Consider the following 25,214-nt stretch of genomic DNA (forward strand, 5'->3'; position numbering starts at 1 on the left):
AAAAAAACACATTTAAAAAGCATTTAAGTATTCAAATTTTACTAATATCCTTCTATTATTGAATCCCACAATAATATTTAAAATATCTGTAAGCTTAATATATATAAAATCATCATTTATTGGGTACTTTCAATTGTGAGGTGGCTGTCCCGAACCCTAAACTATTGCCTTTTGTGTTTATGAGCCAAAAAACGAACCAAACTCCCATTTAATTTGGAGAATATAATATGCCACGTTGAGATGTCAACGAAATGGCGTAAAAGATTCGCTGAGTATGATTTTTGAAACGAACAGTTCAAAAGAATCGACTCGAGGAAATCAGACGGACTTCAGATCACACTCCCAGATCCCAATGCAAACGTTCCCACCCTAACTGTATTATTATTGGTCAGCTTTCTTTGAAGACACGCCTTAAACGCGTAGCCCCAGTACAACCACGCCCACATGCTCAGGCTGTATCCAATCAGAGATGCGCTAAGAGAAAATCCCACTGACGTCAGGCACATGGGCCGAGCCTTCTATGATCACATGGATTTGTATTCTCGAAGCATTTACGACAATCGATTGCGTAAGCTCAATTTCCAGCAGTCACCTTGCGTTTTTTACATGCGATTGTCGTAGGTGAGAATTATCTCGAGTTTCTGAAAGAGGCTGTGTTGGGTTCAGTCTTGCCACGACTAAGTAATGAATTGTCAAGAGAAGGTCTACCATGGAGGGAGTTCTCTATAAATGGACCAACTATATTAGTGGTATGTATGCTGTGATAGTTAAAAGTTATGCGTTATAAATCAGGGAAGTCTGTAAAGCAATTAGCCTGTTTGCTAGCTCCAGTAGAGTATATTAATGAAGTTAAGCCATCATCCTCTTTAACTGTGTCGATACTTTTTTCAACGCAGTGACCAACTCAACCTCATACATTTCATCTGCTAAAACCATCGGCAGAAAAGTTCTTAAAATGATGTTTCGGGTTGTGTTTTCTTCACTTCTGACTATGGCCAGTTAAAAGCCTCTTTACTGGAAAAACAAGTCATGTTCATAAACATCATCAGATACATTGTTACGTGAGTCAGTTAGAGCGTGAAATGTAATTATTGCTCCTTTGTGTCTTTTGAAGGTTGGCAGCCCCGTTGGTTTGTTCTTGAAGGAGGCACTCTTTCCTACTATGACTCTCAAGAAGATGCATGGAAAGGCTGTAAGGGCAGCATCAAAATATCTGTGTGTGAAATACAGGGTAAGGAAAAGTGTGTGCCTAACCTGAGCAGGAAACCTAATATTGGTTACATCACAAGCAGCACCTATTCTTTATATGCTTCAGGATATCATAATAGCACCATTACGCAAGTCTATTATTTCTTCATCTTCCTGAACTTTTATGTCCCGGGGGTTGATTTTCATTCACACAGATTATAGCGGTTATTTTTGTTTTGTGAATTTCACATTAAAACTGTCTTGGAAACTTTTTTTAGCATGTCCACAAACTTATTTTTGCTACTTTTCAAATTATGATTTTATCAACTTATCAAATTTATCCAAGACCCAGATTGTCAAACCCAACTATAAAACTACATTATAAAAGTATGAATTATTACATGGTTTTAACCAGTGTGGGGGAAAGTTACTTTTAAAAGTAATGCATTACAATATTGTGTTACTACCTAAAAAGTAATTGTGTTACTTAGTTACTTTCTATGGAAAGTAATGCGTTAACGTATGGAAGAGGATTAGGGCCAAGCAATAATAAAACCATCTCGAGATTAAAGTTGTTAAATTTCGAGAAAAAAGTCGAAATAAAATGTTGAGAATAAACTCATTCAATTATGAGAATAAAGTCATTAATTTACGAGAAAAAAGTCGTTAAATTATGAGAACAAATTCGTAATTTAACGAATTTGTTCTCATAATTTAATTACTTTTTTTCTCATAATTTAATGACTTTATTTTCAACATTGGTAACACTTTACTTGAAGGGGTGTGCATAAGACTGACATGACACCTTCACAATCTTGACATGACACGTGTCATGAATATGAAGGAGGTTTTATGCATGTTTATGACAACTGTCATTAAGTGTCATTCGCTCAATTATGTTATTAATTATCAAACTTAAAAAACTACTGAGCTTTATGGGTTAACATTACATTACATTATTTTGGTAACACTTCAGTATAGGGAACACATATATAAATGATTAACTATGACTTTTCCCACAATAAACTCTTAATTTACTGCTTATTATAGTTAATTGTTAGGTTTAGGTATTGGGTAGGATTAAGAGTGTAGAATATGGTCATGCAGAACAAAGCATTAATATGTGCTTTATAAGTACTAATAAATAGCCAATATTTTAGCCATATGAATGCTAATAGTAATAAGCAACTAGTTAAAAGACCCTAAAATAAAGTGTTGCCATTATTTTATATCAGTGTCATCTTTTTTACGAAATTTGAAATTGTCTATTATCTGACCTTCTGTTGGAGGAAACGTAAAAAAAAAAAAAAAAAAAAAAAAAAAAAAAAATGAAAAATAGTCATGACACTGTTATAAAATTATTATTAGTTTTGTCACTTAATGACATTTTAATGACAAGTTCAATTTGTACCACTGTACTTGAGCTCAAGATACATATTTATGACACCATTATAATGGCCTCATGTCAAAACCAACCACATGACAGTTTAATGTAATGTTAACCCATAAAGCTAAATCATGTCAAGTTGTCATGACAAAGATACTGACAGGTTATGATGTGTTGGTTTATGTCAAATTGTCATAACTCGGACATCTCAAACAATGTCATCTTTGCATTAAAAATGACATAATTGAGCGAATGACACTTAATGGCAGTTGTCATAAACATTCATAAAACCTCCTTCATATTCATGACACGTGTCATGTCATGATTATGAAGGTGTCATGTCAGTCTTATGCACACACCTTCAAGTAAAGTGTTACCTCAACATTTTATCTCGACTTTTTTCTCGAAATTTAACAACTTTAATCTCGAGATTGTTTTATTTTTTTTATTATTGCTTGGCCCTAATCCTCTTCTGTATAAACGTTACATTACTTTTGCGTTATTTTTTTTCTCACCTGGGCTGGGCTTGCTTGTCTGTTATTTTAATAACAACAAAAAAGTTATTTTTTTGGCAAATGTAAAGGTCCTTTCACACCAAAAGTGGAATGAATCAGCTTCAGGCTGATCACAAATGTGATGTTAATCTATAGTCATTTTTGCTTAGTATGGTTGAATTGGATCATCGAAGGTCAGCAGCAAAGACATTGGTTAATAAAGTGAGATTAAATACATAAAGTATATTTGTTTGATTTACTACATTTAATTATTGCAGGTTTGTGCAATATTCTGAGATTGCATTTCACTGTTTTTATTCATTTTGAGGAATACTGACTCTGTTTATGTACAAGGGAGATGAGCAAATGCTCACATTTAGTCTAGAACTACAATAACCATCATGTTTACACCACTCACACAACATTTACTTACTATTTCTCTCAACATGGGGATAGGAGTGCTGTCAATTAATACATGGGTAACTTGCGTTACTTATTTGAAAAAATAACTAAGATATTTTGTTGTAAATTTAAAAGTAATGCGTTACTTTACTAGTAAAAAGTAATCCGATTACATAACTCAAGTTACTTGTAATGCGTTACCCCCAACAATGCTTATAACTGTGAAGTAAACACAACCTATTTTGATATTTATTGTGTGAAATTGATGTATTAGTATCACCACTACTACATCAATAAGTTTTCCTTAATACGTGATGAAACAGTTAAGAGCTGCTTGAGACTAATGGAATAAACTAGCTTGAGCGTGTGAAGAGAATATTTTTGATTGTCACATTCCCCAAAGTGTTTGAAGTTGAAGAAACACCCAAGTACTGTATTACAGCTTTTGTGAATGATCTTACAAAAGGCATACTTTGCTTATCCATATTCTTTGTCTTCCCTTTGCCCATTGTAGTTCACCCATCGGATTTCACAAGGGTTGATCTGATCATTCCAGGAGAACAGTACTTTTATCTCAGGGCAATTAATGCAGCAGAGAGGCAGAAATGGCTTGTGGCGTTAGGGACTGCAAAAGCCTGTCTTACAGACAACCGAACCAAGAGAGAGAAGGGTGAGTGTTATATTTCTGCTGAAGCAGACAAGATATTCTCTGTAGATCATCTAACTTTTCTTCTTTTGTTAATATGACAGTGAAATATGATAAAGTAATTTATAGGGCATTGCAACCAAAATATGGCAGTGTATATTGTGTTCTGGTCTTTAGTCCATGTCTAAGCTTTTAAGCTCCTACAATATGACAAAATGAACTTTTAGCAGTTATACACATTAAATATTTACATTTCCAGGATTTTTACATTCTAGGAAAACATTTCCAGGAAAACATTTACCAAAAATATTGTTGTCCTGTCCTCAACTTCCTGTTTTGATGGACAATACAGGAAACAAAACTGTGCTTCAAACCATTTCATGGGTTTCGAATGAAATTACATAACTCATTCAGATCATGATATTTCCTCATTTTGCAATTCTTCAAAGAATTGTCAAACTAAGTCTGTGAAGAAAATGAGTGTCAACAGTTGTCTCTTCTATGTTCTTAGAGCTCCAGGAAAGCACAGAAGCTCTGAAAACAAAGATGTCTGAGCTAAGGCTTTACTGTGACCTTCTCCTTCAGCAAGTGAACAAAATCCAAGAAAGTCCTCTGGCAGAGATGACAGCTGATTCCGGGGAGGTAAGGGAGTGTTGTGTTGATTTTCAGAGTCGACCTTCACTACCTTCTGCTTTACTATGCACATTTCAAGGACAAAATTGAGGAAACATAAATGCGTACCATTAAACAATTTACAAACTCATCAAACATCAGTAATGCAGGGTTATAAGTTTTTCTGGCCATACCTTATCATTCTAAGGATGTGTTCACACTTGTAGTTCAGTTCTCTTGGTTCTTTTGGTCCGGACCAAAAAAGAAAATGATACATTTAGGGTGTTTTCACACCTATGGATTGCTTGTTTTGTTCCGAAACAGGGACTAAATTTGTTACAATGTTGCTTTTTTTTCTTGGTTCGGTTCGCTTTCACATGGCAAAATTTCAAAGCGTACCAAAATGCGTTAAGGTAAGTCACATGGGAGTAAAACTGTCCTCTTATTGGTCAGAATTTTCTCTGCGTCATCCATCAAAATAATGATTGACAAGTTCGCTCCATGAGTTTATTGTGGCTTTATTTGTAACTGACGAGACATACACAAACACTTTATAAATGTAGCTCTCTCCCGCAGTTAATTCATATTTTCTGCGGCAAATTCAAACCCGCGCTCTTTCTCAAGTGCGATTGCTGCTTTCCCACCTGCCCAAACGAACCGCACCAAAGGGGCAAACGAACTCTGGTACGATTCAACCGAACTAAATGAGGCAGGTGTGAAAGCACCCTTAGTCCTGGTTCGCTTAGCATTCACACTGTAATTTTTAACACCGAACCTAAAGATACAAAACAAATACAAAAAACTGATTTTATGGCGTATATTTTGCGCCGGAACAATGTTGTGTTCTGGGCTAAATGCGCTTGCTGTATGTGCATACATATGATAGAGCTGACAACTCGTGAAAATGTTTAGGAGTCAAAACAGCACCAGGAATCCTGCCGTCACACACACAAATGAAGATTTGCCGTGAGGAGACGTGATTCTGATGCCTGTGATGGGCAACATCGCGACTATGTCTTTATGCCAGAGTTCATTTGAGACCCATCTTTTCAGGGGTCTCAGTCCACTTGTTTGGTGTGCACCAGGGTTCAGATGGCAGCGTTCACACTTATTCAAATGAACCGCACCAACAGAGCAATCGCACCAGAGTTTGTTTTAATCTAACCAAACCTGCCAAGTGTGAACACACCCTAAATAGGTCTTTGTCACAGAATCAAGGGTCAAAAATCTGCCCTAAACTGCTCAGACTGGTCAAGTGGCTCTGGAAATTCAGTTTTGGTATGTGTTGATTTCAGGTAGGGGATGAGACAGGAAATCTAGTGAAGTCCACATGCACAACCTTCTTGAAGACCCTGGAGGAGTGTATGCAGATTGCTAGCCATACCTTTAATCCAGACCTTCTGAGTCGGACCCCTCCAAGCTCTCCTCCTGTGGCTACCATCAAACCTCAGAAGGTATGTTATAATCACCAAATGGAAAATACCAAAGTTTGTGCTGATTCAGTTTGTCAGAAACTAAAATATTTTCTTTTTTCCATAGAACAAATCTACTGATCCAAAAAAGCAGCACCCAGGAGAAACGTGAGTTCAGTAATGTTAATGGACTCTTGTGGGTCAGCTGTTTGTTTGTCTCTAAAATGTTGAAAATGTGTGATATGCAGACAAAAGGACTTAATAAACGCCGCAGGAACATCAGCACATGAGAGTGGAACAGAAAATGAACCGCCTCCATCTCCTCAAGAAAGCATACCTACATCACCTACAGGTTTGCCAAGCGTCTGATTTAGAACTGGTTACGTGTGCAACATTTTGACTTGCCTTAACTTTCATTTCCTATCTTGTCTATGTCTTGTTTGGTTTAGGAAGTGGTTTAATGGAGGACCAAGAGGAGCCCATGGAGCCTCATAATGGCTCTTCATCAAGCACACATGACCCTGAAGAACCTGTAGAAGAGGAGAAGGACAAACTGCCCGAAGAAGCAGAGCATGCCCAAGGAAAACAACAAGAAGTCTCCCATTCCCCCACACAGAACAAAGAAGAAAAGGCCACTGAAGAAATCCAGGCGGACCTGGAAGTGAATGAGCTTCAGTCTGAGAAAAAACAGGAAGAGGAAGATAAGGTGGACACATTCTTCAGTACCATGAGCCACAGGTATGAGGAGCCTCCGTTGCTGTGATCCTCTGAGGGAACGAGATGAATGTACTGCACACATTTACACAATTCAGAATGTCCTTTGTTGAAAATTAGATCTGGTCATGTTAATGTCAAGTTACAGCTAAACTCATACTCCTGGTTTCACAGACAAGGCTTAAGTGAAATGCATGTCTGAGCGGTTTTAGCTGAAAGCAACTTGCAGTGACGTATCTTAAAATATGTCAGTGCCATTGTTTTGTCTCAAGATGCACACCAATAATGTTTTTTAAATTATAACTGAACTAAGGCCTAATCCTGGCTTAATCTAAGCCCTGTCTGTGAAACCGGGCCTTAGAATTTTGTTTACAGAAATGTGCTATATGCAGAGTCAGCATTTCAATGAAAATCTAGAAATCTCCATAGAGTTACATTGTGTTCTAAGGAACCAGCAATGCGATAAAGTAACGTTATCAATCCTGTCTGTTCCATGTTAAAGGAATGTCCAGGTTAAGTGCTAGTTAAGGTCTTTAGAAAGAATCTGTGCTGAGAATGCTGTGAAACCACAGAAAACTTGTTGGACACATCTGACAGTTCATAAAAACCAAATGAAAAATGCATCGACTGAAATGCAGAAGTCTATGAGATAATTTGGAGTGTTTTGCCTGGTTAGATTATGGTTTTAAAAAGGCACTTCCCACAAATAGGGTACACTTAGTTCTCCCATAACTTTTTTACAGCATTAGAGGTACAAATCCCATTTTTAGTTCATTATAAAGTAGGCACGTTCACACCATGTCAGAAAAACAAAATATAATTTTCTGAGAGCTCAGACTTGACCGCTGCAACATTATGCAGAAACGTATTAAATGTCTACTTCACTAAATACTTATCTTGTATTATTTCTGTTCAATAATCCCATAATTGTTTATTGTTAAAGTCTTAATGCTAGAGTAATATGAAAATAAAATGCATACATTACTTTTTAATGTAGCTAGCAAGTTTATTAATAATGCATATATTGACTGTTACATCTTGTATTGTTACTTCAAATATTACAGCAATATTTGATCTCAAAGTTAGCAGACTAAATGGAGTACCTATTTTGTCTATATATGAATTTTAGAATTTAGAATGACTTCCGGAATTTAACAGACAAGCACCTTCCTTGATGGAAAAGAAAGTTTTAAGACTTTAATTTGTACCTTGTTTGTGGAAAGTTCCAAACAATGAACTAAATGTCTCACAATTTCATATATAATGGTTTCAACATGTAAACATTTGAAAGACAAATGGTCCATGATTAAATGTTCATCATGGTATGTTTTCTTTTGATCATTCAAAATGAGGCCCAGCCTGTGATATGAGGGTTTGTAGACTCTTTTGCTATACATAATTCTTTCATCTTCTTTATGTAATGAGGTCATCACATAACTACAACACTAATCTGTTCCAACAACCTTCATTGGGCTTAAACTAAATTGAACCAGTAGTGTTATCAAAGCAATGTGTCGTTATTCAGATATGAAAACCTTTTCAGTATTCTACAACTGTGTGAAGGTTGTACAAGTTTTCATTTACTAAACCTGTATTTAATGTGTGCTGTTCTTGATTAAGGACCGCATGCTCCAAACTGGTTTTCTTCTGCTTTGGCTATGCCTGCTTTTTGTATTTGGTGTTTTATTTCATCAAATAAATGTGTTTCTGTTGATGTGTGTACTAATGCCCATGTATTGTCCTTGTGTGAATGTCTGTGGTTTTTTCTTGTAGATTTAGTGATATAAAACTGGAGGACGGCAGTGGTATTCCCACACAGGCCTTTTTGGATTCTTGCTATGCTATAGTACCAGTTTTAGGTAGGACACTCTATCTTTCACTCTCCCTTTTCTGCCCTTTCTTTGCTTTGTCTCTTTCCTCCTGTCGGTTCTGTCGGCTTTCTCATTCTCCGCTCTCATTAGCGTTGTGCTTATTAGAGGTTGTAAAAGGCCCCAGGGGACATTGATTTCTAACACTCAGTGCATGTGTCGGCTCGCCATGTGCCCTTGATTTTAGATTTTTTTTTTTTCTTATATTATTCTGCATCTCGCATTAGTCTGCACAGTTAATCCTTCATTCTCCCTTAGGCATGGTCATGCATGCTCTGCTATGTCTTTATACTGGGACAGTTCGGTGAGTATCTGCCCAAGAACTGTGGCCTAAAACAACAAGAAAGTAAAGTCGAACTGTATCAGCAATCACTTATATAAGCTTTTGTACAGTGCTACAGAAAATAAAAGTGAGGTTAAAAACTGCAATAGACTAACTAGTGCCCCTTCAAAAAAAACAAACAAACAAACAAAAAATGCATTACCACATTAATACTGTATGCTCTTAAGTGCTCTTTTCAACTAGCACTGTCTTCTTAAGAGCATACAGTATTAATGTGGTAATGCATTTTTTGTTTGTTTGTTTGTTTTTTTTGAAGGGGCACTAGTTAGTCTATTGCAGTTTTTAACCTCATTTTTATTTTCTGTAGTTTGAATGGGCATGATGCTTCTGAAAGTGATTGGGTTAGGACTGGTGGTGGCTTTAACTTGCACATCAAGAATGGATCCGTGTGCAGAAACATCATAAACTGATATGAAATTTTATTTCCCACAAACATTTATAGATCTTCACAAATAATAAATACTGTGATTCGCCACCCATATATATATACACACACACACACACACACACACACACACACAACACCATTCAAAAGTTTGGGGTCGGTAAGATTTTTTTAATGCTTTTGTAAGAAGACTCTTATGCTCACCAAGGCTGAGTCACATGATCCTTCAGAAAAAAAATCTAATATGCTTTTTTGGTGAAAAGAAAGAAAGAAAGATTTCTTCTTATTGTTATTAGTAATGAAAACAGTTTTGCAGCATAATATTTTTGTGAAAACTGATACATTTTCAGGATTCTTTGATAAATAGAATGTTTAGCATTTATTTAAAATAGTTTTTTGTGACATTGTAAGTTATGTTATTGTTAACTATTGATTAAAAATTACTGTCACTTTAAATCAATGAATCCATCCTTACTGAATAAATGTATTGATTTAAAAAAATCTTACTGACCCCAAACTTGTGAATCTTAGTCTATGTTTAGGCAAAAAATAAGTTTAACCAACAAATTACTTACAAAGGCTTTCTCCCCTCAGACAAGCTTGGACCAACTGTCTTTGCTCCAGTTAAACTAGATTTTGTGGGAAACATTAAGGTAAGTGTAACATGCAAACAGTGAAACTCAATGCATCCTTCTTTTCTTTTTTTTCTTTTTTTTAATAAAAGCAAGAACTGTAAATAATACATGGCATATTTTGAATTACATGACCAGTGGGATTATGGATTATAGATTCACTATAATAATACAAATATATATAGTATAAAATATATAATAATCAATGTAGCTCATTTATTTCCTTATTAAAATGCATGGAAAAACAAAATTCCTTGAGCCTGTGAATTTAAAAAACTTGGAGTTAGAGTATTGTTTTTTTTTTCTTTCATTATTCCAAATTATAAATTCCACAAACATGTATATTTCTGTCTTCAGCATATTTCTGAAGTATGTTTTGAATTGTGCCAATATAATCAAATCAAAAAAATTTTTTTCTTTTCTTTTCTTTTTTTTTTTTTTTTTTAGCAAATTGTCAGAGCAAATATTTAGTCAGTGGTGTATAAAGTACTCGAAAACCATACTTGAGTAAGAGTATAGATATCTTACCAGAAAATCACTGTTTAGAATGTTACTTGAGTAAAAGTTTTAAAGTATGTGATATTTTTTGTACTTAAGTATTGAAAGTAAAAGTACAAGTAAATGTAAAATACAAAAGGAGTAAAAAAATATTAAAAATTGTTCTATACACAGTTTGAGCAGCAAGATTGTTCAGTTTTATCTCTCTTACATTTTGTTTCTTTGAATAAAAAAAATGGCTATTTTAGTTTTTAAAAAAACCTAATATATTAATTATACATAGATTGTTCATGTTAATTCATAGTGCATTATAACTAATGTAAGAGACAATTTTAAAATGTTAAAATGTAAATGTTGAAATTAAAAATGAACAATACTTTTATTAACCTTATTTAATGTTACAGATGGACTCTTATTTTAAAGTGTTACCATTTCATATAAATCCAAACAGTCATGCTTAAAAAATTACCATCTTTACACACAAAGGTATAGCATGGGTCTATTATATGTATACTTTCACATATTATTTGCCTCTATTTTAGAAAACTTGATGATTATCTAATCAAAATATGTGTTACAGTGCCGAAAAAAAAAAGAACTGAAATCGAAAACATTTCTTATTTGTTATGTTTCTGTCACTGCATGAAGAGAATACAGTTTAAATGTGCAGCTTCGCTGGATAATGAATGCATAACAGTGAACAAATGGATACAAACTAATGCAACTGAATGGTAACAATCGTGACATTAAACAGTTGGTGTTTTTGTCACATTGTTTTAACCGCTTGAGATACTACTAATGTTAGCATCCTCTCAGCCTCGACAGCAAAAAATCTGCTGTTCTCCAGTAATACAACATCTAGTCAACAAACTAATTACTTTATAATGATATGAAAATATGTACTGTAGTGTACACTGTATAACCTACCGTTTTGTTGTCTGTTTTAAATCCGTTTTTGAAGTGTCCTGCTCTGTGCAGCGCACAGCCTCACGTCACGTGTCAAAACAAACTCTACGAGGCATCAGTGATAGTTTTTTATTTCGCCTCTAGAGGCCGCTCTCGTACTGTATAATGACAGCGCACTCTTCTCAGCCGTTCCAGCAACGGACGCAACCCGGAAAATGAAATCAACCGTGGTTGTGCGAGCACTGGTTTGCACATGCTTGCTTGCAGTTTGTGTTCTTCCGACTTTATTTTGTAGTAGGTAACGCAAATGCTTTTGGGAAAATGTATCGGAGTAAAAGTATACTTTTTATTTAGCAAATGTAGTGGAGTAAAAGTAAAAGTTGACAGAAATATAAAAACTCAAGTAAAGTACAGATTCTCCCAAAAAATACTTAAGTACTGTAACAAAGTATTACTTTCGTTACATTACACCACTGTATTTAGTTAATAGGCTTGACCACTCAATGTGATGCCCGTGATGATTTAGAGATGGGTTTGTAGTGGGGTTCCTTCCATATTATATGAATTAGGTCTTCAGAGGTTGGATTAGAGATTATGGCTAACAGGGTCAACCAGGAACAGCCTGTGGCATAGGCAACACAAATGGTTTCCTAGGGTGCAAAATGACAGGCGGGGCACCTCTCGAGAGGAAGGCCCAATTCTACGGGGGCACTAGAGGGTGCTATGCACCCTCAAATAAAAGCAAGAGCATCCTCAGTTGATACTGTAACAATATCAAAATGATTAAACTGATTTGACAAATGTAGTGTGTACTCTGGAGAGTGTCAAACACTTTCTATTTACAACACTTTTTTGTAACGTTGAGCAATTAAGCCAATCATAGACATGTCTGTTGATTTCTTGAACGCAACGGCCAATCAGAGGTGTTTAAGTTAGTCAGAATCTACCTGCCGCTCACAACGCAACTTTTTGTTTAGTGCTGAGTTCTGCACGCTTGCGAATCCTCTCATTATAACAAACGAAGTGTAGACACGATGTAAATGAGATTCATTGTGCAGTGTAGATGGCTTTGATTATAACAGAACTTTGTGAGATAAACTGAGATGAGTGACCGCTTTTTAGTGCGCTCTTTGTGTGCATTTATGCCACCATCCCTTTAGTACTTTAGATTACAAAATGATTACAATAAAGTTGACATCACCAAAAATCTTAATTGTTGACAGCGTTATATTGGACTAATATAAACACTGCCTGCATCATGATTCAATATTATAATACATTACCATGCATGACAGCGCAGTTACCTTAGGTATTAGTTTTGCCATTAGCATTGTTTAAACTGCAAGTAAAGTGTGGTGTATTTTATTTAAAATATAAATATAAGCTTCTATTATGTATTTTTTATTATATTGCAACTTGATTTTACTTGACCAAAAAACTCCAAAGTGACTTCTTTTAAAAAACACCATAACTAGGATTGTAGTCTAAAGCATTCATGAATTGCAAACAAGTTTATGTATGTCATTTTCCAGTGTATGCTCAAAAATGGGGAGGCAATTTACTGCACTTTGTTAATTTGTAGTTTAATTCTAGTGTGATACTTTTTCCATTTTTGTTAGTTGTTGTTTATCATAACCATTTATTTACTTCATATTTATGTTAAAATTTATTACTATTAATGTTTTATTATAGTAAATTACAGTTCATATGAAAGATGAGCATTTGCAGTAATTTATTATTTATTTTTTATTTCTAAAATCTTGCCTAGGGCACCATCACAGTCTGGGCCAGCCCTGGGGTCAACAAATGTCCACATTCAGTGTCTCAATAATTGTTTGGGATGTCACCATAACCACTAGAGGGCATCATAACTTGATCTGAGAGTTCATCCTCCTTATTTCAGAAAATCCAGCAGAAGGTGGTGTCCGATCCTGAGAGTTTCCCCACCCTACAGAGCATCGTGCTGCACGAGGTGGAGACAGAGGTGGCACGGGTGCGGAACTCGGCCACAGAAGCGCTGCTATGGCTTAAACGGGGACTCAAGTTCCTCAAAGAATTCCTTTCTGAAATCAATACAGGCATGAAGGACATCCAGGGAGCTCTTAGTAAGTCACATGATCAAGTGTAAAACAGTTTGTGTTGCAAAAAAAAGTGACACATGGTTCAGAATGTCCAATCAATATAGTGCTTTGTTATGTCATCTGTTGAAAAGTTTTTTTTCTTTCAGATAATGCATATGGAAAAACATTACGGCAATATCACGGATGGGTTGTTCGAGGAGTCTTTGCAGTAAGTATTGTGCTAAGAGCTGCTTTTCCATTTTAAAGGAATAGTTTTGTCTGATGTTTTGTATATGTTGTTATTTATTTCTGTCAAACACCTATATATATATATATATATATAATCTGTGAACAATATATATATATAGAATTATTATGCAGCTCTTTCCATACAAGCTCCAAAAAGGACAAAATTATATCCGAATAAAAAATTTGAAAGTTCAGTTTAAAGTATGTCTAAGTAAAAATAAATAAATATGTACAGATCCCTGCACATGACATTCAAGGAGAAAAAAGCAAGATATTGTTCTTTTTTTGCAGTTATGGGCTGTGCATCGATTCTTTAAAGTCACCATGAAATCAAAATTGACAGTTTTATGGAATATTGCAGTATTTATTATAAATGATTTATCTGTGTACATCGTTATTTTTTTTAAATGCATATGCCCTTGTAATCTTTAAACAAAATAACTTCCCCTGCCTCTTGCAACAACATCTCTTCTCTGATGATGTGTTTTTTGGCGTGAGGGCCTGTCATTCACATGACATCACAGCAATAGCAAACCACAACCACCCAATGATCCAATCAATTCCTGATGGACAAAATCAAGTCCTGCCCTGCATTGTTTTTTTCTCATTTGACAAGCCCTTTCACTCAGACATACGTCACAATAGGCAAGAAAAGACTAGGGTTGCCCTCGACTAAAGATTTTTCTGTTCGACTATTAATCATTCATTTTTAAGCGTTTAGCCGACTAATCGCACATTTATTAATAAACCATATAAATCATAATAAAGAGCCTTTAATGCCTACATAGCCTAATCAGCGTTCAAGCGCATGCATAAAGCTTGCCACAGAGCACCGGCAGAAGTAATAAATATGAATGTGACGAGGGGAAAAAATGGCAAAGACACTGCTTTAACATTTTAATAATTAATTGATAACCTAGTGTTTTCTGTATTTTCGTCTGCAATGGTGAAGTTGACGATACTTGTAATCTCTGCGTTAGTGAACATGCCTATATGCACGTTTCATACAAATTACATAACCTCAGAATATTTGTTTTCCATTTAAATTGGTTCATTTAAAAGTAGACATTTCACTTTCTATAGATATATTTTTCATGTCTGTGAGGCAAGTTACATGAATTTTCATTTTTTTAATCTTTTTTTGGCGCGCTCAAGTTCACAAAGAGAGACTTTTTGCTTTCATTATTTTACAAAAGCACAACATGATGTTATTGTGAGCGCACACAAATAAACGTACTCTTCATAGATTCAAAAGACGTATTACTCTTATCTGTATGATCAAAAATGACTTGAGTATTTTAAGTGCAAGTGATCGCACTGGCGCCTCCATGTTAGTTGTCAAGGTTAGCGTTAAAGCGAGCAGCCATGTAAAGTTTTTACTACTTACATGTTTCAGATGATAAGCCATATTTGAGGTCGATAAATGATAGACGAGCGTTGTCCTGCAGTTACCACATAAACCAGAATGAAGAGTGAATTTTTGTTTTTTTTCTTCGACTAAGCAACTAATACATTTTTGGTCGACAACACCTCTTCTCATCGAATAACAGTTAGTCGACTATTAGGGGGCAGTCCTAGAAAACAATCACAATTTCCGTATCATGCCAACTTTAAAAATATCGTTTTGTGTTCCATTGAAAAATAACAATATAAAGTTTTGGAAAAATCCCCTTAGGCCTTTCTGACTCTGTTTGTTTGTGTATGTTAGCTGGCTCTACGGGCCGCCCCGTCCTATGAGGGCTTCATGGCTGCACTGGTTTCTCATGAAGGTGATGAACTGAAGGAGGGCTTTACAACCGGCATGCATCGAGACCTTGACTTCTACCTGCCAGCTATGGGGAAGCAGCTGTCCATCCTTGATGCTCTCTATGAAGAATACGGCTTGGAATCAGACGAGATCGTGTGACTAACACAAACGCACCCGCACAGCGAACACAGCTTGCTTCTGACGGAGCTCATCGGTTTCAGTGGTGGAGTTGTAACTCTTTCACCCACTGTGGTAACTAAACCCTGAGTTAGTGTTGAAGATAAAAAGGTTTCTGTGAGGGCAGGGCTTGCAAAGACTGGCCAATAAGAGTGTGTTGGATAATGTGGCTTCTGCAAATTCCAATAACAGTCATGCCTGCAAAATTGAAACAGCCGCATCAAAAGGGGGGCAGGGTGTGATTCCAAGTGTTTTCAGGGAACAGCTGTATTTTTAGAAACCTTCAGTGGAGTGTTTTGTTGGTTGTATGTCTTTTTCATACACATTTTGGCATCAGAGTGAAAACTGCAGATATGGTGAAGAAGATAATATACAGTATTGTTTACTTGGCAGTGAAACTGTTAGTCGCAGTATGCTTATTCACAGTAATAGTGCATAAAATGCACTTGTTCTTTTTCTCCTCGCTTGAAATATTGCATTACTTTTGTTCAGAGACTCACATCTCATTCATTTTTGACTAGCACAAAACTAAGAATTATTTAGAGACCTTTCGGGAATTCAGATAAACATGCATCATGAAACCTTTAAGTATACAGAGACTGTGGTGGGCTATTTTTGCAGTGACATAATCTTTAAACACATTCACAATGGCTCCAATTCAGGACTCGTAGGATCAACTTGGTGATAGGGACCAAAGGAGTTTCTTTTTCTTGGTTTAGTGGAGAGATTCCTGACTATAGAAAAATGTAGTTGTGATCTTGGATCTTCATCTACAAAAGGAAAGATGTCATGATATTTCCTCAGTGGCTTTATTTATTGACGTATTTATATGAATACCAATTGTAACTGTTGATTTTATTGTAAGAATCACACTATGCTCGCTCTCAAATCATATGAATGATACTAATTTGTGCATGTTGCATTGCATGGGTTTTGTTTTTATATTTCTAAATTTAGATTTGTATTACTAAATGATTAGCACATAATATGAGGATGAATGTTCTAGGTTTATATTTTATTCTAATTGCATTCCACAGTTTTAAATTAAAATCCCACAAATCATTGTCTTTGTAAATATGCCCTCTTAACATTGTCCACTTTTTTTGCATTCCTTTTTAATTCCAGTATTGAACTGTCACAGTTTATCCGATATGTTCTTTATGATAATCTTTAAAATGATAGTTCGCCCAAAAATGAAAGTTCTATCGTAATGTAATTTCAAACATGTATGACTTACTTTTGCAGAACAAAAGATATTTTGAAGAGAATAAAAAAATGAGACATTTCTCAAAATACCTTCTTTTATGTTCCATAGAAGAAAGAACATGAGGGGGAGTAAATGATGACAGAATTTTCAATTTTGGGTGAACTAACACTTTAAATCTTTATTAAATCAATAAGACTTCAGTTGAAAAGCAGCAAATAACAGCATTGTCCTTAAAAATGTTTGGTTTTACTTCTTTGGTTTACCCAGGAATAGCACACAGGATAGGATCCATGTTGTTATTCACTAGTATTAAAATGTCTATATGCCTTTTTATATGTATTTACTAACTGCAATTTTTAAATTGTATGTCATTTATAATGAATTGGCTGCAGTGTGTTTTTTAATTCAAAGTATTCAAAATTCTTAGCAACATAGATCAATTTTGTATTTTCAAAGTCATGAGGTGACCAATAAGCGGCGTTATCCATCTAAGTGACAGTTTTAGACACACAAGTAATGTTCATCGTCGTTGTGACACTCAATCCTTCAATATCTGGATGTGGTTGCCAGGATACTCTCACCACAACAAGGATGATCACTAGACTCAATAATTAGGTCCAAGAATAGAAGGATTGTTTTTACGTGCACTTGTGCATGTGTGATAGAGGGAGAAAGTTTTTTTTTTTTTTTTTTTTTTCTCATCTGTCAAAATGCATAGCAAATAACCAGAAGCAGTGTTTTCTTCGATTCTTTAAGAATGTATTCTACATGACTGTTCTGTAGTGTGACTATATGTAGCCTACTATAACCGAATATAATATTTATTATATGGGCATCATGACAGTTCTGAGAGGTGCTATATTGCTTTCCATACATTGGAAACTCTTTACCTGTGCAGCATTGCTCCATCCATTTTCAGGGGCTGGTGGGATAACATTCGGGAGAACAGCTTTGGCTGATGCATGCCAAATTGCAACACTCCCAACACTCCACCAACTACTTCTGGCCCACAGACAGCATTTTCCAGTGACCTGAATTCAAGCTTCCTGGAAGGAGAGGTCTAATTAGATTTCAGCAAAACAAACAGAACCTAAAATATTTTTGAATATCACACACAAGCTTGTACACAACAGTTTAAGAAGTTAATACTAAGTAACTCATATTTTCACACAGAAGTTGAATGTGTTTTTGCATTACACTGCGCTGCCTTTCAATTTAAAAACGCACTAGACTGATGGGGGCTGTTCACATAACGCGTTTTTGTATTCCACTGATACTTTTCTATTTTCTATGTAAAGGTGCACTAGATGGACGTGTTTAACCATTGTGCTTGTGTCTTTTGCAGCGTCGTGCGCAAGATATGGTGTTCTGAAAATGTGCTGCTCCAGTTAAAAAGTTCAAATTTCAAGCGTCTCAACTTTTTTTCCGGTCCATTGACCTGCGTTTTGTTCAGTGTTTTATAAAATGAATCATTTGAGGAAATAATTCAGTGTCTCACTAATATAGACAGTTGCGTAATTTGATTTGCTTACCTGCCTTTCACGACTCCTCTCCAGTGTCCATTGTACCTGCACTCCAAACACTGCGTTACTAGGTACTTTTTGTTAACTGTTTTTCGAATATGTATTCGTACCTACTAATCTTTTGCTGTACTGTTTTTTCATACTTTGCCTACTTTTCTACATTATAGTATGATAGTGGGACGTGGCTATATTCTATCTGAAATGCACAAACAGACAAGTGGTGTACTATTTGCAGCTCAACCAATCAAATTAGAAGACTGCAACTTGCTGTTGCATAAAAGATATTATAGAGTGAAACCAGTTAGCATATTAGCTCCTTTGATTCCATCGTACTGAAGTCAGTTTTTTAAATGGGTTTTTGCCTAAAATAAGGTTTGTGGTTAAAGCAAAACATATTTTCAAGTTTTATTCTATGATATAAAATACAAAAGTAATGATTTGAAAACGTCTTGGTTACACATGTAACCCTCGTTCCCTGAAGGAGGGAATGGAGACGTTACATGAGATCATTCTGAGTAATGGGGTCTTGTCCGAGAGCCCAATCACCTTCGAGTGGTAGCAAAATGAGCCAATGGTACGCTAAGTACATTGGTCTGCGGAATTTGCATCGTGATCTCCGCCCTGCTCTGTGGGTATATAAGGAGCAGCGCAAGCATACTCGCATTCAAGTTTTCGCTGAGGAGCTGAGCCGTGTGACCCGGCCATTCAGCGGTACAGCGATCCGTTCCCTCCTTCAGGGAACGAGGGTTACATACATAACCGAGACATTCCCTTTCAGTCAGTCACATTCGATGTTACGTGGTCCCTAAAAAACACCACAATGGCTGTCTTTCAGCATTCTGCGTAGGCGATAGCACCCTGTCGTGAGGCTTAGCATGGGCAAAGGGCTAGACTTAGCACAAAGGCACTGGGTAGCATATTCCAGCTGGAAGTATGCCAACAGGCTTACTGCTTGTAGGAGGTCTTACACACAAGTGTTAGACATCAACAGTGCTGGAGGAACCCACAGTTCTGGACTGAGGAGAATAGCACACGCATCAAGTCCGTGGAGTTGAATGATACAGCAAGCGAATTGATACCATGCAGGTCCTGTCTACTGGTCTGAAGGAGCCTATGCTCTACACGGCGATTATAGAATCTCGCAAATGTGTTAGGAGTCGTCCAGCCCGAAGCTCTACAAATGTTTGTTAGTGATGTGCCATGCACCAGCACCCAGGAGAAAGCAACATTCCTGGTTGAGTAAGCTTTCACCCCCTGTCTACGTAAGTGCGGAGAGCATGTACTGGACAGAGCAGCGCCAGGGCTGGGTCTACCTCTTCTGAGGGCAGTGCTTGCAAGTTCACCACCTGATCTCTAAAAAGAGTGGTGGGAACCAGGCCGGGGTCTCAAGATCATGAGAGATTTGGCGGCCCGAATTCCAGGCACACTTCGCTAAATGGCAATGCCTGCAGGTCCCTGACCCTCTTTACCAAAGCCATCAGGAGCACAGTCTTTAAAGATAGAAATTTCAGCTCGACTGAGAGCAAAGGCTTGAAGGGAGCTCTCTGCAGTGCAGATAGCCCAAAGAGGGCACCTGCTGAGGGCGAGGCGGATTGAGCCTTCTAGCCCCTCTCAGGAGCCTGACGATCAGACTTACTGTCAATGAGATCATGCAATGGCAGCCACATAGACCTGAGGTGGCAAGGTACCTTAACCTTCCACGTCCCGTCCAGAACCAACACATGCAGGTTCCACAGATCAGGATGCCGGTGCCAGAGGGTGCCCCCTCTCTGAGAAAGAAGGTCCTTCCTCAGAGGAATTGGCCAGACCCCATTCATCAGAATGATCTGATGTAACGTTGAACGTGACCATCTGAAAGGGAAGGGTGGTTACTAACAAGTGGCTAAATGGGACTACAGAGGTTGTTAGTGACATTTAACATCTATTCACTAGTTCGCTTTTACAACCTCATTGTTAATAATCAAACTCTTGCAAACTATTGAAACTTTCATGGAAAATGTTTTTAAATAAAGAATAAAAGAGTTGTCGGAAGCTTAGTGGTGGTGACGTTGAAGTCATGTGACTGTGGTGGTTCGTTTTATCCTGCCGATTGTATTGAGGCTTCAAAATTTATAAAAGTTGTGTTAATTTGTGAAGATTATCATGATGCAAAAAAACGTGTATGAATCATAAACTTGTTGGTCACAGAGCTGTGTGTAGCATGCGTAGCCTATGACGTAGCCTGACGTGCACCTCTTCAAAAATGTAACATTGTGTCAATTCTACGCGGACTGCAAGCGCTGTGATTGGTCTGCTAGAACCCCTCCCTCAGGTTAAAAAACTGGTGTGGAGCAGTCTGAGAAAAACAAGCGTTTTCAACCATAGGAATGAAAAAATGCTTTGTTTCAGGGGACACATGCAGTCATACTGTAACAAAAGTCGTAACCTATTTGCTGCTTCTCTGCCGCTTCTATTTGTAAGCTTCTCTGACAACCTACATGACAAGCTGCTTCTTCAGCTTTTGCCTTGATACTCAACATGACTGCGGACACTGCCTACTAGTGGTCTGCATGCACATCGACGTGGACAACGACGCAGAAGTATAAATGAAAACAGACGCATAGCCTACGGCACATAGCTTACGTAGGCGTAGGTCAGACGCAGAAGTATAAATCAGCCTTAACTTTCAGGTTGGCCTACAAAAATACTTAATTGCAGCATTTATAGACCTAGTCTCTCTATACAATTTAACTAAATCTATTTTAGAATTAGATTTTTATATTGATGAAAACTCACCTAATCAAAGATTTAAGTGAAGTTCCCGTACTTGGAATTTGTGCTCTGCATTTCACCCATCCAAGTACACACACACAGCATTGAGTACTGAACACACAACATGAACACACACACAAAGCAGTGGGCAGCCATTTTTGCTGCAGGGCCCGGGGAGTGATTGGGGGATAGGTGCCTTGCTCAAGTTCCAGCTGTGGGTAGTGAGAGTGGAAGGGAGCGCTGTTCATTCACTTCCCCATCTACATTTCCTGCCGGTACTGAGACTCAAACGCCTGCGACCTTTGGGTTACAAGTCCAACTCTCTAACCATTAGGTCACAACTGCTCCACAATTCACAGTTCCTGTTAATTGTTCCTTTGTTCTTGGCTAATGTCCATTTATTTCTAGTTTATATGTGTTTGTTGTTCATTCCCTCCCTTTCTATTGCACCTTGCATACTTGCCATTCCCTCCTGTAGGTCAGGGATTTTCACTGAGGCCTCGGGTGACAGCTGGGTCCTCTCGGTTTCCTGCCTGTGAGGCCCCCTGTCCTACGTCCTACACCAGCACCCGAAACGTGACACCACTAAACCTGCATTGGTATAATCCATCATCATACTATGGCAGCTGCCTTTTTTCCTATTTAATTTAATCACAGCCTATAGGGCTGTATCCAAAATCTCCCCTATACCTGCTTTCAATATTCCCTACTCCACTAATATAGTCCACTGAATGAGTTAATAAAAGTCAGTGAGCAAATTTGTGTGCAGTGGACACCATCTTCTTGTGAGATGCATGAATTAATTCAGCGCAACGCTCACCCAGCGTCTACCCAGCTAACGAGGAACATTCTCAGAACATTCTGGCAAGTTTCTCTCAACATTATGGACAAACTTTATTCCAGAATGTTATTAGAACATGCATTCAAAGTTGTCTGGTCTTTCACGCTTTCCCCGCCATTGACTTAATTTATGACAATACGCTTCCCTGCCATTGAGCGAAGAAGAGGATCTGTGTAAACCAGAAAGAAGTGGACAGAAGTTGTTTACGCACAAGTAAGCCAACGTGATCATCAAACATTCAACAGCATATCAATCAAAACTGCCTAACAAGAAAAATGTCAAACCCACAAAGAGGTATATGACTGTACAAGCTTTGGAGGGGTTGATAGACTTAGTCTACTGTAGATAACTGTAGATAACTGTAGATTTGCCTTATACAACATTAGGAAGATCAGGCCCTTCCTATCGGAGCATGCTACACAAGTCCTTGTCCAAGCTCTTGTTCTATCCAGACTGGACTGTTGTAATGCTCTCTTGCATGTACCGTCAAACCTCTGCAACTGATCCAGAATGTAGCTAAACTCACTACTTCAGACCTATGTGCCTTCCAGAAGCTTGTTCTGCAAGTGAACGGCATCTTGTGGAGCCATCCCAAAGAGGCACAAAATCACTTCCACGGACCTTTACCTTGACTGTTCCCTGCTGGTAGAATGACCTGCCTAACTCAACCTGAGCAGGTAAGTCTTTAGCCATTTTCAAGAAATGGTTAAAGACACCTCTTTTTCGTCAACACTTGACCTATTAATACTAGCACTGTTCTATTTCTAGTCTATTTATTTATTTAAAAGAAAAAACTTGCTACATGTACTGTGTTAGACTAACTGGAACTTGTCACAGACAGTCAGTTGCATTGGATAAAAGCATATGCTAATTACATATAACATGTAAATGTTTGCAAAAAGGTCTCAAATTGATTCATTTTGATTCATATGGAAAGGTCCCTCATGCACTGAATCGTCTCCAGCAATTTCTCCTATCAAAATAATAACAGGACACTTTATAAGACAGAAAACAAAAATCCATTATAAGAAACAAAACTTAGAAATGTCTTGTACCATTTGTCAGTGATGAAGCAGTTAATATTGCGCATGCAGCTTGTGAATGTCTGGTAAAAACTACTGGTAAAAACAATTTATATCCTTATACATCTTATTTTGCAAGTGTGAGGCTTCCAATTCATTAACTGATATAGGTAAATAGAAGAATAACAAAGTGCAGTAAATGATAAAACTATTTATGCTACAAACCAGTGTGTTTATGATTATGATATTGAATTTAAAAAAGATGATAAGCACCAGTTTGCACGTGAGAGGAGGCAGTGCGCTATGATTGGATATGATTGGTTTGTGCGATAAATCCCGCCTCTTGTTGATGTGCACGCTCCGGCGTCAGTTTGAATGAACAAATGATGGCGTCAATGGGAAGACTAATTGAAAAGTAAGTAAACAGATCACCCAGTTAGATATCACCGCTTATGTCACGTCAAAATCAAACTTGAAACTGTGTGAAAACATGATGACTGCGGGGTTTTTAGTGCAATTAGCTTGGTGAAATTAAAAATACAGTTCGTATCTGTGACAGACGAGACGGTGTTTACGGAGCATGACTGATGATCCAACCCACATGGAAAGAATCTATATGTGGATATATGTGCATATATGAAACCTATATGCAGTGTATATGCACATATATGCTGCATATATGCTGCATATATGCCGTATATATACTGCATATATGCGTATATATGCCACATATAGGCAAAATTGAGGTGCATATATGTGCATATACAGGAAATATAGGTCTCCTGTATTGCTTCTTCATATCCACATATAAGCCCTATACATACAAGATATGTCTTCTATATAGCAAATGGCAGGATCTGGTCATTTTGTAGCTCATATCTCATTTTTGACTGTCATACTCAAAAACTCTTTTCAATAAAAATTCTAGTCATATTTTCTATTATCAAAGCAAAAACTAAGAATTAATGAAAAAAAATTATGAAAGAACTTGTGTATGTGCGAACACGTGAAATTGGTATCACTTGTAATTGGCATGTTATGGAATTTAACTACACTCTAAAAAAATTGGTTCTTCAGCGGTTCTTTGGGGTGGTTAAGGTGCTATATAGCACCACTGCCATAAAAAGAACCCGTTAAGCCTCTGTATAGTTACATATAATATAGGAAAACGGCCAATTTTATATGTCACATATATTAAAAACCTATATCAAAACCTATATTGAAACATATATGTTTATATAGGTTTTGTCCATGTGGGAAAATAGCCCAAGTTGACTATTAAAAAGAAAAACATCAATACACAAATAAAATATATTGTTTAAATTATTATTGCCTTTAGTTATTTTGGAATGAATGTAGAAATGCTTAAACCACTTGATGAGATTGACTTTGTTTTGATCAATAGAACATTACATTGTTAATATAAAATTACAAAATAGAATTGTATTTGGTTTCTTTTTTTCTTGTTTAATGTAATGTTCAATCAACACGGAAGATGTGTCAATGTTAGGAGTAATGCACATGAATTTACATTTGATTCATAAAAAATAAAAAATGTGCCTCATTTCAGAACACCACTGCACACCACTGATAAAAGGGTATTGGGGGCGATTTCGGGCACAGTTTAGGATATCAACAGAAGACATTTTAAATTCCAGACTATAGGATTATCAGAAAGTTTCCACTCTGCCGCAATGGAAAGTCTGGGGCAGCTATAGCTAAATAAGACCCCCATTGAGCCCCCACAAATGCAACGGGGTCTCACCTCACACCCTGTTCCACATGGCCTCCTCTTCAAAGTCGCATACTGGCATGTTCCCAACAAAGTTCGAAATCAGATTGTGTTATGCAATGCATATGTAAGATATTGCCTAGCTCATCTGCAGGCAAATTACTGTAATGAGATTAGTGGGTAAAGATATGGCTCTATAATATGGTTACTGAACGACAACCATCTTCAAAAATCTCTGTGCCAAGCTCGGGGTTCCTGCCAACCTTTAAAAACACACACACACACACACACACACACACACACACACACACACACACACACACACACACACACACACACACACACACACACACACACACACACACACACACACACACACACACACACAATTAAAAAATTCCAGTCCAAATCCACAGCA

The 25,214-nt window shown here is 37.0% G+C and overlaps 1 protein-coding gene across 1 annotated transcript; it reads left to right on the forward strand.

Annotated features, from left to right (window-relative positions):
- The first annotated feature begins 598 nt into the window (after positions 1–598).
- On the forward strand, positions 599–18,748 carry plekha8 (pleckstrin homology domain containing, family A (phosphoinositide binding specific) member 8). The gene is made up of 13 exons (XM_067402265.1): positions 599–749; positions 1,115–1,231; positions 3,986–4,141; positions 4,629–4,759; positions 6,025–6,183; positions 6,269–6,309; positions 6,390–6,493; positions 6,591–6,879; positions 8,629–8,714; positions 10,046–10,104; positions 13,391–13,592; positions 13,715–13,776; positions 15,505–18,748. The coding sequence occupies exons 1-13, from the start codon at positions 710–712 to the stop codon at positions 15,700–15,702; spliced, it is 1,644 nt and encodes a 547-aa protein (XP_067258366.1). The 5' UTR covers positions 599–709; the 3' UTR covers positions 15,703–18,748.
- Positions 18,749–25,214: the final 6,466 nt, after the last annotated feature.

Source organism: Chanodichthys erythropterus, chromosome 2, assembly GCF_024489055.1.
Source record: "Chanodichthys erythropterus isolate Z2021 chromosome 2, ASM2448905v1, whole genome shotgun sequence".
NCBI classification, from domain to species: domain Eukaryota; kingdom Metazoa; phylum Chordata; class Actinopteri; order Cypriniformes; family Xenocyprididae; genus Chanodichthys; species Chanodichthys erythropterus.

Bases quoted from the DNA above. Each gene is read 5' to 3' on its own strand.
- plekha8 (XM_067402265.1), top strand. From the start codon at position 710: ATGGAGGGAGTTCTCTATAAATGGACCAACTATATTAGTG. The intron at 1,232-3,985 runs GTAAGGAAAAGT...TGCCCATTGTAG, and splicing joins ATCTGTGTGTGAAATACAGG to TTCACCCATCGGATTTCACA. The intron at 4,760-6,024 runs GTAAGGGAGTGT...TGTTGATTTCAG, and splicing joins TGACAGCTGATTCCGGGGAG to GTAGGGGATGAGACAGGAAA.